Here is a 19,402-nt window from a genome sequence, read left to right as displayed (position 1 = left end):
CAACAATAGAAACTTGTTTCCGGGGTCTGTGCGTCAGGCTCTCTGATGTGAATGACCCACCAGCACAAAAGCAAAGTCCCTTGACTGGGAAAAAAGGGGGGGATATAGCTGCCTGTGATGATGTCACTTTGCCAAAATTGTGCTGCTAGCTAAGAGAGGGAGGCAGAATCACTTTGAGCAGGCGTTGAAAGCTTACTCCTGAATTCATGAGTTGTTGTGATGCGGCCTCAGCTTCGTTTTCCTCTGACACTTATCACTGTGAAGAACTCAAAGTTGAATTTGCAACAATTTGTTTTGGCAATTACTCCAGTAGATTTGAATATGGAAAGTCTCTGCAGTTCCCACACATGAATTCTTGTTTTTCTAGTCAAATCAAAAGGCCATCTGTATAAATGGAAAATATATTCTTTGTTGTTGCTTTTAGATTTGAGTTTTTCTGTATTTTCAGTCACAGACTTGTGTTAAGCCACAGATAATTAGATCAGTGCTATCACTTTCGCTGTTTCTCCCCAGGAATTAACATAAGAAAGAATTTTTTTACGGCCTCACTCCCCTTCTGCTTCAGACTTTTCTTTTCAACTCTTAAATGAGTCACTGCCTCACCTCAACATGCACTTCAGTAAGAGGGGGGATCTTTTTATTCAGCTGCAGCATAACGTATTGTAATAATAATCATAAAATGAGTTTTCTGCATTCTCTGCCGAACAAATACAAATATGTGTAAATGCTGTACATTTGTAGTGTGTGGTTAAACTATGTCTTATAGTCTATACACTTGAAACTCAGTTGAAATTCCACTTAAATTGGGATAAGAGCTGGCAGCGTAACAATCTGGCTCTTGGACACATCCTTCGTTGTATTCACTGCCGGCCAACAAACTTCCTGTAAATACGTTATTGTTTACAACAGAAGTTTCATACCCAGGATTTCTTAAGGTCAACATTTCTTCTGGCACACTGAGCCTGAACTGCACTTTATTCCCCTTTAATTTAACAGCTCCGGCAGCTTTTCTAGTTAAATCGACTGTTCATTATTGAGACCCATTTTACGAAGGGGCTGTGAGGTGCAATTTAATGAATCTCTGGCACAAAGCTCCCTTTCACTGCCGGGCGAAGAATAGAGGCTATTTAGACCCTGTAGGGCTTTATGTCAAAGGCAGCCCATAATAGTTGTCAAGCCAGGGCAGAAATTCCCACTAGCCTGGGATTGCACAAGAAATCAACTTTTGCCATAAGCAGATTAAGACACAAGCGAGCAGTTGGGAAGATTCCCCCTAATAGTGGCATCTGTTTGTGCACAAAGATTTTCCCACAGAATAGAAGCCTTTCTCACTACTGTAGAGCCTTGGTTTGTGGTTTGTTTCAGTGCCTAAATGAGCAGTAATTAGATTACAACTTAACTTCCATTTGTCAATCCAGAAAGGAAACACATAATGGTGTTTGAATGGTGGTTAAAATGTTTTGAAAAGCAACCAGGAATCACACGAATAATGATATTAGTTGTGGATTGTTGGAGAAAATGTTACTGCTGAAGAAATTGGTTTAGTTATTTGTTGTTGTTTGTTTAATAATCATGTAACAAATAGTTTAAAAGACAGATTTTGGTTTAGTAATTCTACCCAGAAAAAGACTCTACTATTCATGTGTATTTCAAAGGTTTTCTGCTCACTGTTACAGTAATTTCCTTCAGTTTCATGAAAGCGTTTTTGGTTCAGAGCACACACAAACAGTTAAACTAGAGGGGGAGAGTTCTGACAGAGTTTATTGTCTTCAACACAGCAGGGAATTTCAGACAAATCCCTCTTAGATGCAGGTGGTCAGGCACAAGCAAAGAGTTAAGTCCTGCGCTCTCTTTGCCCCTCCTCTTTGATGTTCTGACATCATTAGTCCAGCCCCCCGAAAGATCTCCTTGCTTTTCTCAGAGCCCGTCACTTCTACTCTGGAATGTGTGCAGCAACTTCATGAGCTGCATCAGGCCCAGGTGTTTGGAGAGAGACATGCTGTGAAGAAACTTTTCGTTCAGGGATCACAGCGGATGCCACAGGTCTAGCCGCTGGGCTCAACAGAGTAATGGCTGTTCAGACTGCAATCATGAACCCTCAGTTCATGACTTTCTGCTTCCCTGGTTCTGTGATGGAGTATGAGGTGGAGAAAGGCCTGGATGGGAGTCTCCTCGGTGAGGCAGAAAATGACGAGGACTACAAAGAGACCACTAGGGACCTGCTGAGCTTCATAGACTCAGCCTCCAGCAATATCAAGCTGGCTCTGGACAAGCCGGTGAAATCCAAGAGGAAAGTCAACCACCGGAAGTATCTACAGAAGCAGATCAAAAGGTGCACCGGCATTATAACACCAGGAAATGTAGCAGATACTGCTGTTAAAAGACAGGGTTCCCCCCTGGCTCAACCCAGCCCTTTGCAGAGCAAAACTCTGCCTAAACGCGATGGAGTCCAGGCAAACTTACAGAGCAAGAGCCTGGCAGCCCTGTTCAGCCCTGTGAAGGATATAAGAGGTGAAAAAGCCAAGAAACCACCCCTAAGGCATCGCAATCTGCCCCCCTCTTTCTTCACCGAGCCTGCCAACTGCTCAAAAGTCAGCTCCACATCTGGGATGACGCTGAAGGACTTGGAGCGAGGAAATCCTGAGGCTGCGGAGTTCTTCGAGCTCTTGGGGCCTGATTATAGCAACATGGTGAGCGACCAGGACCTTTATCAAAGTATGCCGGTCCGTGTGCTGCCAGAGATGGGAGGCCTGGATCCTGCTTCATACGATGCTCATCATTTAGTTGGTGGACTGCTGTACTCCGAGCCCTGGACTAGCTGCTCGGGACCCTCTAAGAAACTAGAGGAGAGCCTTCGTACGGGCCCAGCCCAGCCTCCTCTCTACTGTCCCTCTGAGACTGCTCCTGGGTCCATAGAGGACAACGCACTGTGCACTTTGGCCTTCCCAAACTTCTTCACAGACTGCTCCATACCTCAGGTCACTTATGATTTAAGTGGTGGTTATAACAGAGCTAACTATTCATCTCTATGAGAAACTGTTCTTAGAAGTGCTGCTGGTGAAAAGCAGATACAATTGCTCTGATTAGTTTAACACTAGGCTAAGAGAATTGGATATTACTTTATCAATATTGTTTATGTGTTGTGGGAGTAATATTGCAACTGGATTTAATCATTTTGCATCATCTCCTCATTGCGTCATGTGTCACTTTCCTGGAGAAAAACAAGCAACTTCAAATATAGTATTTCATGAGAAACTGTCCAAAGCTTTTTCAAGTCAATGCATGCCATTTACCTTTTCGACATCCCAGTCTAATTAACTATTCTGTTTAATGTTAAGATGTTTCACATATTATTTTCTTTATCTCAGGCAATTTCTAATGATAGTCAGAATGAAAATTCATCTCATTTTGGGTGAGTTTCAGTTTTGTCAGTGGAGTGAATCCGGTCATTAATATGAAGACTTTTCATTCTTACAATTTCATGTTGGACAAAAAGAAAACATACAAGCTGCAGATATAGTGGTTGGTGTAGTCCGCTGAACCTCACTTATTGCTAGATATTATAGAAGTGTTCGTCACATTTGACAAAACATGCTGACACTCAGCCAGGCACTCCTATTAATAACTGTTCTGTGTAGAGGGGGAAATCATTTTTGCTGAAATGATTATTAGAACAATGTGTGATGCAATGTTTGTTTTACAACATTTTACAGCTGGCAGATTTACCACTTGTATCCAATTGATTGGAAAAGCCTTAAATGTATCTAGCTATTGTAAGAGGACAAAATAAAGCTGGTCTTTATTATTGTATAACAGTGTCTGTTTTTGTGTTAATCATGGTTTTGTTGAGAGTTGAGTTTGTTGCAATCAATCGCAAGTAAATAAATCAATACATACACATTGCACTCTTATATATCCTTTGAGGGCTGCACAATATGCAAAGTGTTTCCATTCTTATCTCATAATCCTGAAGCTTCTCTACCTTGAGTTTTCCTGTTTTGTTAAATAGTATTGCTTGTTATTTATTTATTCCAATGCTTTTATCATCTATCTGCAACTGTGAACTACTCTGTAACCCTTGGTTTGTGTGTTATGCAATCAGTTGAAACTATTGAGTCATTACACAAACAGTAAAAAACGGTTTAACAGGTAGAATTTACTTCAGTATTTTATTACATTGCATCATATAGGTGTTTGTAATTGTTCTACTCACAGACAGTATAACAAATGTACATTTACTCAAGTATTTATACTCGCTTAAATTGCTTGAAAAGACACAGAAATACATTGCTGATTGCAGTGTTAACCAGCATTGTTTCTTTCTGGTCCAATACATTGGAATTCCGGTCTCATTTGTTGAGATGTTAGACAAAAGGGGAAAACATCATAACAATTCTGAGGGAAAAACAACAACTGGTACACACTGGAGAAATAATTCAGTGCTGCTTGATTGATTTTACATTTCTGCTGGGACTGAGAACCGGCTGGTAAACACTCTGTGGGACATAAACACCTCAAAGTAAGTTCATGTACATTTTCTAACTCTCAACATCATTGCCCTTAATTAACTTCTCACACAATCATTTTCAAAATAAGCAAAAATGTAGGAAGTATGACAATCATTTATATTTAATTCCCAGTTTTCACTACTGCACCACTCCATCAGTCCATTTGCTGGCTTAATATGGGCATGGGAGTTATTCATTTCCTGCAAGTTGTCTGTTGAAACCTCCAGACCATTTTTTAGATCATTTGAATACCATCACCCTGCTAACCGTAGGCTATACATTAGTACCACCCTCTGCTGGCTGATGAAAGTCCAATTCATAGTGCAGAAATCCTGGCTCACAGTAAAGTCTGCATGGTGAACTCTTGCAGAATAATGATAGTCACATTGTTCAACATTGTATATAATATTAAACAGGTTGATTATCTTTCTTTTTTTACATTCACAAATATGGCGGGTACTCCCTTCAGAAGTAAAGGTGTACAGATTAACGCTTAAGTACAAGTTATCAGGAAAAGGGAATTGCCACATATATAATGTCTAAATGCTTTTTTATGCTTTTATATAAATACATACATTATGTGTGCTTCTTGTTGTACTTAAAACAAATTCAATATAAAAACAATTATGTATTATATATTCTAATTTTTTTTTCTTTTTTTCATGCAGTCTTATGTGTGTGGGGATAATAGACACTTTTTTCTTGTGATATCCAGCTGTTTTAGTATTAGCCTATTTACAGTCATGGTATTTGACCAGAAATAGTAATACAGCAATATCCTACCAAGTGAAAATACCCCGCCTACCCTAAAAATAAGAAAAAGGAAGAAAAGGAAAGGAAATTGCACACAACCATGTTTTCTTTCTCTGGTTGACTAAACATGCATGATCTGGCTAATCGCCACACTCCTTCATAACACAGTGCACACAAATCCACAAAGACCGGCAGTCTTCAGTTGTTTACGACGAGTTCACTGGGGAGTTAAGTGCTTCAGCTTGTTGTTGAAGAAGGCAGGAGCAATTTCCAGTTGTTTTTCCTACGATTTATTGACCCATAGCTCCCTTTTTCAATTTTCAATCAAGAAACAATATAAAATGGCAGAGCACCACAAACATGTCCGTCAGTGTTGTCTTCAGGCCCAGCAGCTACTAATAGCACACACTAGATGGCAGTAATGTTCCACTGAAAACTCAAATGTCCACCACTCCCATTTAGACACAGATGCACTCTGATGTATGAGATGATATGTGAAACTGCAGTATTGTGTAGTGCTCTTTCAAATTCCATGAAATAAATAAGTCCTGGATTTAGTTAGTTGGAGGGGAATGGATGCATATAAACTGTGAGTTTACATTTCTGTCTTTTTCAGAGTTGGTTTAAATGGATTTCCACACACTAATGTTAAGATGCTGTAAGAGTATCACGTCATGATGTACATGTTCATTGTAATGCTCTATTTTTAAGCTTCTAATAGTCTGCCAGGCTTTTTTTTACACTCCGACCAGCTGGCTTTGTTGCAGATTGGTCAAAAACACCCTATGTCATTCACAAGACAAAAAGAATATCTGGCAATTTGCAATAGAGAGCTCCACACACAGAAGGTATATGGATTTTCTGTCCCTGAGTTGACACCGGCTGATACATTCAGATTAAACCCTACTGATGGAGCCACAACTGTATCCTGCTTTGATTTATGGCACACTGGAGATGCAATGTTTGTCAAAGAGATTAACAAGAACTGTGTTGGTGCAGGGCTGAATAACAAGAGCCTGATATCTAGGTAAACTAGATAATATACAGAAGATTTTCTCTGGCATGGTATATCATGTCCTATAATAAAAGAAGTGTAAACACAGATGATATAATTTGCACATGTATACGGAATGGAAAAACAAACCAGTGCTCAAATGAAAAAGTTATACATTTCAGAGTTGTTAGCTTCGTGGTGTTACATTGGAATTAGAGTATCCATCCACGCCTGCCCTCTCTCTCTGACCTTTCACAGCCAGTCCTCATGGCTTGTTAGCGCCACCGGGGTGAAAGCACAGTTGCCAGATGATATCCGTTAGCCTTTCGTATATTCTCTCTCAGTAACATGTAACTTACTTTTGCAAATGTTTGTTTTATAGAGAGCCATTTATAGAAATAATTCACATGCATGCTATTGAAGCATAGCATCACTGATGTTAGTCCCTACTGTGATAAATGCCAAATTAATGAAGCCTCTCTCATTCATATGTACTGTTCCTGTCCCCGCCTAAGCATGTACTGGACGGAGATTTTCCAAACTCTGTCCCAAGTGTTCAGTATTGAACTGGATCCAAATCCTCTGGCTGCCCTATTTGGGGTAATAGGAAAGGAGATGCGTTTAACTGCAGAATGGCGGCGATCTCTGTCTTTTGCTCTCCTCTTAGCTCGTCGAGCCATCCTGCTTAGATGGATAGACAGTTTCCCGCCCACTCATCTACAGTGGTTGACAGATGTTATGTCCTGTATGAAACTTGAAGAGATCAGATACTCACTTCTATACTCAAACAGCACATTTCAGGAAGCCTGGGGACCTTTTATAAATGTATTCGAAATTCATTGCATTGGCATATATTATGTTTACCATTACTATATGATACACACTGCTTATTGATTGTCGAAACTAAATGAAAAGATATTTGATTTGAAGCATAGCATCACCACTATCTTTAATTAACTGCTTTGCAAGAAAAAGGACACATTACAACAGATTCATGCTTGGCTTAATATAATAAGCTGCAAGTGGTTCATTGTATCCACTGATTATCTGCTTGTAAAGATTACATATGTATTATTCGTAACTTGACGTTTCATTTGTCATATTCTCCAGCATACATATTCATTATAAAACAATCTTTCATAACTTAATATTACCTTATAATTGCACCTTTGTGTCTGATAAGTGCTTTTCTATTATCAGTCCCCACGGCCATTTATGTATTCCTTGGGTGCTTCTTATGTCCTTGCAAAGATTTCCAATCGAAGTCTTCAGATACGTCCTTTACCAACCAAATAAACACCAAATTAAACTTTAAATCCTTGACTTTTAGACATTTTATTTCATCACAGATAATGTTGCCTTCCACCTTTCAAGGACTACACAGCACGCCATTCAAGGCAGTACATAACGTGCAGAGAGATATGACTTCACATTGCCATTTTCACTGCCTTAACCAGTGATAGCAGTACGTTTCTGTGAGCATTAATTTTAAATGAATAATGTATCCTTGCCTGATCCTTTTTCTTGTCTGTGGTAGTAAGATTATCCCAAAAAATACAATTTGCTTAGAGCTCAGTATATTTCTTTCCATATGTATTTCATGTCTCACTGCTTTCCATTTAAGTCTGCATTCATTTGCAGCAGCTATGGTGCACTGTTTTGCCTCCTCAGGGTGTTGTGAGTATGCTGGCTTACATCTGTGTGTTTTTGTCAGTGTGATAACAATTGCAAGCTGTGCAGATGACAAAAGTCTTGGCGAGATTAAAGGCAATACTGCTGGAGATCTTTCATCTCCGGCAGATGCTACCCGTATTGACAGACACAACTCTCTCATGAAAATCACATTAATAAATATCAATTTAAAAGCCATTCCCTGCTCGGATGACATACTTTAATAGGTGGCGTCGCTCCTGTTATGACTATGACTATCAAAGGGGTCTAAGAAAGCAAAATGTCACTATAGTCAATGTCATCTGATGTGTTAAATTGTAGAGAAGGGATGATTATAGACTACACATTGTCATGTATATGGATGTATACTAAACATATGAAACAGAACCATTAGTTGAGGTTTAAGGGATCTAATTGAACACTTTACTGAAGTTGGATTGGTCATTAAAAGGGAAAACATGGGAACATCGGAAAATATGTATTATTTTTGTATCTGTTTGTTATCTGTTAAGTCTTTTTCGCTGTTAGGAAGCCAGCCATCCATATTTATTCGGCTTATCTAAGTCAGGGTCATGCCGATCAGATCTGAGTATCAAAAGCCTGTTTTACCCAAGCACCCTCCTCAGGTTCCTCTCCTCATAGTTGGTCATGCTCCACCTGCAACACAGCTAGAAATATTGGGCTCCCTGACAGCTAAACAGAAGCTTTAACACACTGAATATCTAATGTCCCTAAACACATCCTGTCCAGCTCCGGGCCCCTTGAATTATTCAAAGTTCGCCACATCAAATAGTGTCACCAAGAAGGAGAGAGGAATCTGGCTTCCAACCAAAGTCAACTCTTATAGATGACCCCTTCATGCTGTCAATTTCTGCCATTTGTCACTGCCGTTTGGTCACTATTGAAAGCATGGGACCAGAGGTGAAGGTCAGAAAGAAGATCAACTGGTAAGTCAACAGGTTTGCATTGGAATCTTCTCAAATAATAACTGTAAAGTGCACATATTGCTGATGTTCATCTTAGCCTTATCATTCCCATGTTCTCTCGCCTCGATGAGGCAGTTGCCTTTGTTTGGGATATAAGCACAGCATAATATTTGGAGTTAGTTGTCAGAATTTCAACTTTCTGATACAAAACGTTTGATAATGTTGATTTCTAATATTAGATGTATGACATTTCAAAAACCAAGCACATGCAGTTTTGTGCGTTCACTTTATTGACTTCCCTGCATAACTGTTGGTGATCTCATGCCGCCATACTGCTGCAGCACCTCAGGGAACATGGTCATTAGCCTTGTCCAAATCCACCATCCAACACATGTAGACAGGATTTGCATATTCACATGAGACCCTGATTATCTCCATGCAGTTAAAAAGCGTGTCCATGTTGCATAAGCAAGGCAGATTTATGAAGTTTTGTCTGTTTTCCCCAACACTTTGACGCTTGCCTTCAGTGGATAAACCAGCAGAGCAGAATTCTAAGCTAAGCAGGTGACAGCAGCTAGCACAAAGAGAACTTCAAACACACCAACAATTAGAAATGTCTCTTTTAATGCTTGGCAGTCCAAGCAGCCGTGCACTGCCTGATGCCTCGCCCAAATGCCGAAAGATAAAACAAATCAGGACTGCTTATTTACTTACTTGTCTGTTCGTTTTGTTTCTCTGCTGTATTACAGTACTGTATAGCAGTGGGTGCTGTTAACTGCATGAAAAATTATTTTGGCGGTATGACCACCAAACAACAACGTAAGTAGGGGAATTAACTATACCAACATTGTTAACTTGAAATCTTCTGCCTGTCATGTTACACAACATTCAGCCCGCTGTGAAGAAAAATAATGACATTATATACAGTAATAATTTCAAAGAAAAACTGAACAGTTTTATACATATTGACAAAACAATGTGTATAAACCAGGCAGTATCATCATTATTTATCTCATTACACAACCTCCATGGCCATTCTATACCTGTCCACAAGGAACCCTCAGACTTCCACCTGCTCACCTGTTTCCACTTCCCCTCATCAGCCCATCGCAGCCCATTTTTCCCAGTTTGTAAGCTTTTGCCATGTGTTTCCAGTCATCTGACCTGCTCTGCCTGCTTGCACTTGCACAATTGTCTGCATTTGGGTTTTTTCCCTCTCACCAACCTCACAGCTATCTGATAACTGAATCATGCTTAAAACTACAACTACAAACTACAAAACTACTATTCAGGAATAGTAAGTAATACCCATTCCACTTTTCCTCACTGCCCTTTTTATAAATCAACTGAACAATGAAAATTGCATTCATTTTAATTGTCATTGGCAAAAAGAAAATAGCATAAGCATTTACTCTGACACTTACCTTGCAGGCTTTTCAGTTGTGTCCAATACCTTAGACAGCACAACAACAAAATAAGGCATTTCATTTCTATTATTATCGCTTTCTGGCTTTAGGTAGAAACAGAATTTAGAAAACAAGATTGTTGCATGCCTCTGCTGAGGGCTCGATGTGTCTAGCCTGTCTTTGGTAATTTAATGCAGCCAAGTCTGCCACTGCACATGGCATGATAACACGTCTTTTTGGGAACTCTGCTTGTCTTTGTGCAAAGTGGAAACGTGAGCATTAAACATTCTCACCTGAAAATAGACCTTACTCTGTGAAAATCATCCAAATCCTGCGCCAACAAGACCCACAGAGCTGTTCAGTGCGAGATGTTGTTGTTGTTGTAATTATCTCTCTATTGAATGTCTTGAATTATGACTCATTACATCCTGTAAAATACATGTGCTCCCTGGCTACTGTCAGATGCAAATGTTCAAGGAAGTTAGGATAGAAGTGGGTTGTGAAGCGTCTTTGTCTTTGTATCATATCGAGGGCAGGATCTGATCCAAAGATATAAATGACGTGCCTATCATCTGAAGGAGAGAAAGTTGTATTATACCACCTGCACATCCCTTGAGAAGCATTATAATCTGTAATGGCAGAGAAAATCCCATTACCTGTCACAGATTTCTTCCCTCATAATTGCTGGAGCCTCCCCTTTGGGAGGGATGGGGGTGAAGGACGACAGACACGCTGATATCAGACTATCTTCAGGAGAAATCTAGGGGACATCTATTTTCATCTTGTCATTCCTGTAGCAAGGTTTGGCCTTTCTCAACCCTTCAAATAGAGTTTTGAAATAAAACATTACCGCAATAACACGACTGCACCACCATCATTTGATGCTAAAGATCTGGTGTCTGTGTGCTGACATACATCACTTGTTGTGGTGAATAACTGGTGATTTAAATAGCCTTTAAGCCAAATTGTATTATAATATGACCAGTATCTTGTTTTTCTTTGTTTCCTATGATCGTTATAATGCTTTGTTTGATTAAAAAAAGAAAGATCTATTTCTTGGTATGTAATCTCTATTGTCAATAGATCAATATGGTTTAGTTAAAGGTACAAATATGAATCTAGTATGGGAATTTAGCATTGACCCTGAATGCATCCATTACTTATCAATCCACATTCCTTCTTATCTAGGTCCAGATGATGGAAACTTGATTCAATGGAGCATTCCAAGGTTAGAAACCTTTCCTTATATTGTAATCGTCCATGATATTCCAGTTATTACCCAAGATAATGGGGTGCCTACACAAGAAGGCCTCAAGAAATCACCTTTATAAAATACCTCAACCACACCAATTAGCTCATTGTGTCTGAGCAGGGATTCTATTGTAAGATCATCATGATACCCACGCTCCTAACCCTTTGTCTAAGCCAAGATATCCTATGAAGCACGTTGGCTATATGAATCTACAATCACACTCTCTTAGTGCAACGTAAAACACAACACCTTGTATTGCCTCTAATGTAGGGACACCTTCTACAGCTACAAAACCGCTAAAGGTGTGACATTAGAAATACAAGATCACTCGGTCCATACAGTTCAAATCAAATCAAATCAAATCAAGTTTTATTTATATAGCACATTTATAAACGATTTTTGGTCGAGCCAAAGTGCTGTACAATTAATAAAAATACCCTACAGTAAAGACCTTTTACAGCTAATACAACAGCACAGTTTATTCAGAATATCAGTATGACAATACGACACCCTCTGTCCTTAGACCCTCACATCGTACAAGGAAAAACTTCCGGAGAAAAACCCACAGTTTAAAGGGAAAAAATGGGAGAAACCTCGGGAGAGCTACAGAGGAGGGATCCCTCTCCCAGGACGGACAGACATGCAATAGATGCTGTGTGTAAATCGAAGAGATAATACGTTTTACAGCGTAGGTAGGTCGACCGAATGTTAGGAAATGCATGTGTCTATAATAAGAAGATGAATCCACGAGGATGTCAACAACAATCCTGTGGGAGCCTTCAGGGAAGCAGCATGACGAGAGCCAGGCAGGACCGCAGAGACAGGCCCAGCCACGACCCGAAGTCCACGACTTAAGTTGTTTGCTCTTCTCCCAGAGCTCCATTTGCAGCTTTACATCTACCAGTCAACCCAATTACAGCATATTGAAACACATGGGGGGTCTTCTTGTCCACTAAATGGCTCTGAGTTTTTCTGTTCCTCCCCGTCAAGACAATAAACAAGATATAGTTGTAATTCAACAGAATTTGAAGAAATAGTACCCCTGTGAAAACGGAATGTATTCATCTTCAAGTTACGTAAGAAACCTAAGCCGCACATGCTTGTAGACATTATATAAGCCTCAGTCTCTTCATAAGAATATAAATGGATTAAATATACTCTCTATCTAGCTGCTAAATATCTGAAAAAGGTTCTAGCATAAATCTCATTTGAGTATCTTATGCGTCTTCCATGCAAAAACCCTATCTCTTTTTTAGGCTCTTTTTTTAGTCCTCTGATGGAGCACATTTCTGTTGTATTTCATCACTTAATCCTCTCGTCTCGTCTATGATTTGTCTGGTCCAAGAAATAATTTGGTCCAGGTGTAATGCCTTGGATGAGACTGCTTTGTTTGTTTGCCTTGTTATTTCTTCTGTATTGTGGTGCAGGTTGAGTGGAGCGATTCTCTGAATGATGGCATGCCCCCATTTTTAATGAACTGTTTATCTTGTGTCTGGTTTCTGGCAACGTTTGATGTTTGCTCATGGAAAGAAAGAGCGAGAAGAGAGAGAGACGGGGGATAGAAACCCTGCTTGTGACATTTTGTTTTGTCTTTGTTGAAATGAACAGATTTCGGTACACGTTTAAAAGAGCAATGAAGAGACATCAACTCTGAGGGTATTCAGTTTTGATTAAGGTCCTTGTGTGATGTCCCCTGTAAGTTATGTTAAACTGTACAGTTCCTTCATGAGTAGAGGAAGATCAAATATAGGTTTCTGATACTGTAGAAAATATGGCGTACTTACAGTCCAAGAATAAAGAATATGATTTGTTCTTTTTTACCTACTATGCCTTGAATAATGAGTTTGAATGTTTCTCCCTCAAGTATGCGTTGTCTAAAGCCCGCAGAAAGACCTTTTGAGCAAATATTGTACTCTAACTTCAGGTTTCTTGATTAGAAAAGATTGTTGAGTTACACATAATTAATTCTACACCAAAAACCATCTTAATGTTGTTTCAGTCACATTTACTCAAAGACTTTCTCAATGCATAGTAAAGTAATGAAGTTATGAAGACACGATGCCTCTATGTCCTTGTTCGTTTTTGTGATATGCTAATGTATGCAGATTAAGGGTCCATTAGCATCTCAGTCCCAGGAGATATCTTGCATGTACTGATTGTATTTCTGGAGCCAAAAAAATGATATAGGCTGGCCAAGTTTTTTCCTTCTCCTCTGGCTAATTGTTCCGTTTGCCTTCCTCCAAAAGATTATTCCAGGCTTTCGAAATAACCAGACAGCTTATTCTCGAGCGAAATCAATAATTGTTACTAGTTCCGACAACACAATTACATGTTGGATAGAGATGTTTCAAAAGTGTGCAGTGCCGTTGAGTACAGTTCGCAAGAGAATGCATTTCCTCTATGAGGTGTGCGTAATTAAAAGGAACTTTATTTATTGTATTCCTCTTTCCAGCAGTTGTTTTACAAGTAGAATTTCCTCAAGCAGAAATATCATCCTCTCAAAAGTTAGCAAACATCTCAAACTCTTTCTCAGAAACTGTGCTACCTTTCAAAGTGCAATATAAACTACAAAGCATGAGTGTAGGTGAACTTGTCTGGAGCAGCTGCATTTAATACTGATGTATTGACTGTACAAAGATAAATGACTAACAGCTGTGTTACTAGCAGCAGTGACATTTTCAGTAGGTACATTTCCTTTTCTTACTGTCCCCGTCCTCTAGGCATTCTTCTATCTAACACTCACACAACCAGCACACTCGACACAAACCAACAAATTGCATTGCACCTAGTTATCATGGAACTTAGACCACACTTACATTTCCTTAATTTACTAGGCCTACTATTTAAAAAAATACTTGTAATCTGATCTGACTGGACCGTCTTAAAAGCAGGGATATATTTATGTAGCACCTCCTTTGCATTGTGCGCTGAATATTGAGCTTCCCAAAATGTGTATAATTTAATATTTTCAAAACCATATCCAAAATCATTACCGGATTTGTCGGGGGCTTGGAGAATTAACAAGGCAGATAACATTTTTATTTATCTATCAAGACAGTAGGGCAGGACCTGATACAATTGTATGTTCCCCTCTGTCTCTGTTATTGATAGGGGTGTTTTGTGCTGACTCAGCATAGCTCTAGGCTTTGAGTCAGAATGAGTGCTAGGAAAAAAGTGCTAGGAAAAAAGCCTGGGGTGTCAGTGTTTTACAATAAGATACTTTTATAAAATGATATAATTAAAATAATAGAACCATTTACTTAATGTTTTCCGTTGAGCACTTATTAAAATATTGTACTTATTTACTTAAAACTTATAGTTATGTCTACAAGACCTACACTAAAGTTGTCAATTGTGTGTCGAATATACACATGGATAGTATACTATGGATATCCGAACAAAACCTTTTTATCACGGCTATACAAAGTCACTCTCAGTTTGGAAGTGTGTCTTATTTGCATAGTAACAAGACGGCAGATGCTCACTTTATAGGGGAAAGAACGTCTGATATCATCACAGGTTATTGCGATATGTTTTAACGCTCTATGTAATATTATAAATCGAACAGATGCTTCAGTAGTTAAATTGAAAATGAAAACCATTTTCACCTTTCTAATGTTCCAACTGTTATTAACACATCCAAGAAAACTCTGTGGATGAAGGGCGAATCACATAAAGAGATGGACGGCTTTGCAGCCCAGCCCAGCCAGAGGGGTAAGGTGTGATGAATACTAAAAAGAGAAGACTATGAGGAATAAGATTTATTTACATGCACAGCAACAACATTATTGAGTCATCAATAAACCTTCACCTCTAACCAGTAAATCTGTCAAATGCTTAATCAAACAAAATCTCAAACCAACAGCGTCTGATCCTCAACATGACGGCGCATTAATGTGTTCTATTGACATTAACACAGACATGCAAATCTGCATACAAATGATGCTGAATTAGCTGGTTCACTTTAGGCTGTTGGAAGTTTTAGGGGACATTCATCCGTAGGCAAAGTGATACACTCCTAAAACATTTTTAAAACATATTTCTGACATAAAAATGGACCTCATTATTCAATCAATGAAATGATAGTCTATATTATTTTATGTAAATACAAGTAGCGTTTTTTAGGGGAAAAGATTGTCTTTCCTTGTTGAATATTACTTGAAAACACACTTGCTTCGAGTGCAACTACAGCTCAAATGCTATCAATCAGGACAAATATCATTAGTATGAGTGTAGTCCTCTGTGACCTTTTCAGATCACATTATGATAGTGAACACAGTGAGAAGGTCATCGAGCGTCCTCTCTCTACCAAGGAGGGGGAAGGCACAATGTAAGCTGCTTCAATTTCGATATTACAGGAGGGAACGCGGAACATGCTGATTAGGAAAGGCCCATAAACAAAGAACATACAGCTGACACTACAGAAGCATACGCTCATTATCTATGACTGCACTTTTGAACCATCACATACCCGTTAAAATCATACGGCTACAAATGGCCATGAATTATTAATGTTGAAGCAGACTTTACATGTAGGCTACTTTTTAGTTTGATCTTCTGACAGACTGCATTAAGTGCTCATCTCAATAAGTCATAATTCGTGCATGTAGACTTTATAAATGATGTCAAAGACGGATTATATTACCTTTTAAGGAATCAAGATTTTTCTAGAAATCGCTCTCAAGATTACATTAGTGAGAAACATCTCAATGACACATTTGTTTCCTTCTCTGTAAAAAAGGTGAGATATTACAACTCGTAAAATTCCAACTAGCATACAAACACACACTTTCAGCTCCTCTGCCCTACAAACACCCGCAGCACCTCCAGCTATAGACAAACTGAGTACTCTGACTAGCTATTTAATTCTGCTCAGGTAAGGCTGAACTCGAAACAACCCCAGCTTTGACCTTATTAATTAATTTCTCTGGGACTTTCTATTTATTGCAAAACAGTGGCAAAATAGGCTGCTGTATATGTTTGTATATCATAATCAAAATATGGAAAAGAAGAGCCTTGGGCTGGTGAAATGAATTTCAAATAGCAAGAAAAAACATACAGCTTTTTTATATACTGTAGAGTTCAATCTTAAAATGACACAAAGATACCAAAGAAGACTTGGTCATAAGGCTGATTTGATGATATGACCTAAGGACATTCACCTACTGTAATAGGTCTTTGAGTTTACAGTTCAACAGCAGTCATATTCTAACCATTTAGACACATGAGGAACATCCACAATGGACAGAAAGGCATAAACTATGGTTAGGTTCAGTAGGTTACTTGAGATTGCTGCCTTTTCCATTGTTGGCAAAATGACCAGAATACATGGTCCTTGTTAACCTGCCCCCCCCCCCCTCTCCATCCTGTAGCAGCAGGGAGAGTGCTGAGGGTCAGAAGGGTTGTATAGTTAAATAATATTCAACTATCAACCCTTCTGCTAGACATATTATGTTAGTCTAGTCAGCCCAACTCATTGATCCTTTATCTGAGGGATGTTTGTGCAAGTAAGAATCAATGGCTCTGACCAAGGCTCTGAAAAAGCAGACAACACTTGCTGCAATTAGTCATGTGAAATTCTAAGCAGGCCTCATTTGCACATATTTAGAGACAGTTTTTTATTCTTCAGCATCCACTTTATTTTGTGGAGTTCATAACTACTGCTGAGAGTTTCTGATATTTCTCAGTATGTGGTAGAAAAACAACCTCTTGCTTTCTTAAATCATCTATGGCCCTTCCTATTCCAAGAAAAGTAATAACAGAGCAAACATTACCGTCAAATGCAACCATTCGTCACTTCCATTAATATATATCTGCAGTGGGAGACCATATATTGGCCAATAGTTAGTTAACATTTCCTGTGCCACTTTTTCAGGCCTTTAGGGGCATACTGCATGTGTAACACCTGCACTTGCCTTTCATAACAGCCCTGTAGCTTTTCTCTGTCACCATTCACTGGGTATGCTTATAAAACATGCCATTTGGGAATATTCAGACATAACTCTGAGATGCAAAATGTTCCATTCATGTAGCAGTGATTAGTGAACTTCAAAAAAGAACACTAAGAAGCTGACATTACTGAAGTAAAGGATTAACTCTGCCGTGATGACTGCTTCCTGGCAGACACAGTCAAAGTCGTTATGGGAGACATATTCCACTGCAATCACTATGAGCAGTTTTGCCTTAGCCTTTTTTAGGCTAAACTAAGCATTGTCTTTCCACCACCAGTGTATATAATGTTTTGGAGATAAATTGTAATTACATTGGTAAAATGTCAACCTCATAAAAAGAAAATCTTCCTTATGATAACACCCGGGAATCATTTATTGAGGTCGGCGCTTGAAAATGTGATGATGCCATATTTGCACATTGACTAGTCTCCTATTGTGTAGGTGTGATCGTGACATTTAATGTCTCCGGTAAACAATCGAAGTACAGGCAGTGATAACAGAGCAGCACTTGAGAGTCTCTGTCTCTCTGTCTCTCTGTGTCGCTGTGTGTCTCTGTGTGTCTCTGTGTGTCTCTGTGTGTCTCTGTGTGTCTGTGTGTGTGTCTCTCTCTCTCTCTCTCTCTCTCTCTCTCTCTCTCTCTCTCTCTCTCTCTCTCTCTCTCTCTCTCTCTCTCTCTCTCTCTCTCTCTCTCTCTCTCCTCTCTCTCTCTCTCTCTCTCTCACACAATGCTTACCTACTGTTTAATTTTGTAATTAACATACATGAATCTTTAACTCATCTTAATTGAATTGCGGCGATTTTAATTAAGGGCTATTTTAAAACTGTAATGGGACACGCCGCTATTACTCTTTGTCTGATAAACGCAGGGGGCAGGGCAAATGAACACGCTTAACTTTAATGAAAATCAAGAGATCATGCATTAATGCTGCCTGAACAAAAAAACCTTATTCAACAGACACACTGTATTTCTGGAATGCCTTTCACTGCAGGTGATGTTTGACATGTAATGCATTACAGAAATAAGATAAAAAAAACAATAAACAAGGCTTTGTCCTCCCAGGACTGTTCCTGATCTCTTTCTCTCATACCCTCTTGCACCACTTGACACTCCCTCTATCATGATTGATAGAAATTACACAGCTATAGTAGACAGAGGACAATTCCCCTGCATATTCCTAGAAAAGGTAATAACAGGAAAGGGGCTTTTGTCACAGATTTAAATCAAAGTAATGACTCATCAATGTTCTCCCACAAACCTCTGCTCCAGGAGGTGAAGATAATGTCAAAGTTGGACACTTTTCTTTGCTTCAAAGAATTGTACAGATACATATGCCATTACAATTTAATGAGCCGCATGTCTCTGAATGTAATCCCTCAGTGATACCCATGCTGTGCAGCCTATATTAGATGCACTGCAATGCATTTGTATATGGTTCTGCTTCACCATAGAGGCTGTGGCAATGTGCTAGTGTGGAACTCACTCTGTAATATCATCTCAATGTCATCCCTGAGATAATCATGAAATAGCTTTGGAGTTTCTGATGAAACTGAAAGCGTGAACTAATAATAGCATGAACAAATAATGCTTCATCAACTCTGCCGATGAAAATGAATGATCATGGGAACTGAGTCTCTGAATGCTACTTAAATGGGAGGGGAAATCTATCCTGAAATCCTCTTGCATTGCTAGATATCATCTGTTTGTGTGCAGTGTATTATTGAAGTGTTGGAGTTTATTATTTTTAGTGAACCCACTTCCCCCCGTGAACCATCTTTCCCTCAACATATCTCGTCAGCTACCACTCCAGCTAGCAATTTCATTTGGTTCTTGCAGAACTTCAAACAACATCTGAAGTGGACTTGTTTAATTCAATCAAAGGTGTTTCCACGGGGGTAGACTAGACTCGAGTATAAATATAGCTTGATGTTCAGTGTGTGATT

At 39.1% G+C, this 19,402-nt stretch overlaps 1 protein-coding gene across 1 annotated transcript; it reads left to right on the top strand.

Annotated features, from left to right (window-relative positions):
* Positions 1-1,834: 1,834 nt before the first annotated feature.
* On the top strand, positions 1,835-3,807 carry LOC117468917 (protein FAM181B). The gene has a single exon (XM_034113289.1). The coding sequence runs from the start codon at positions 2,070-2,072 to the stop codon at positions 3,030-3,032; it is 963 nt and encodes a 320-aa protein (XP_033969180.1). The 5' UTR covers positions 1,835-2,069; the 3' UTR covers positions 3,033-3,807.
* Positions 3,808-19,402: the final 15,595 nt, after the last annotated feature.

The sequence above is a fragment of the Trematomus bernacchii genome, unplaced genomic scaffold (assembly GCF_902827165.1).
Source record: "Trematomus bernacchii unplaced genomic scaffold, fTreBer1.1, whole genome shotgun sequence".
Classification (NCBI taxonomy): Eukaryota; Metazoa; Chordata; class Actinopteri; order Perciformes; family Nototheniidae; genus Trematomus; species Trematomus bernacchii.
This window is presented reverse-complemented; position numbering and strand designations above follow the sequence as displayed.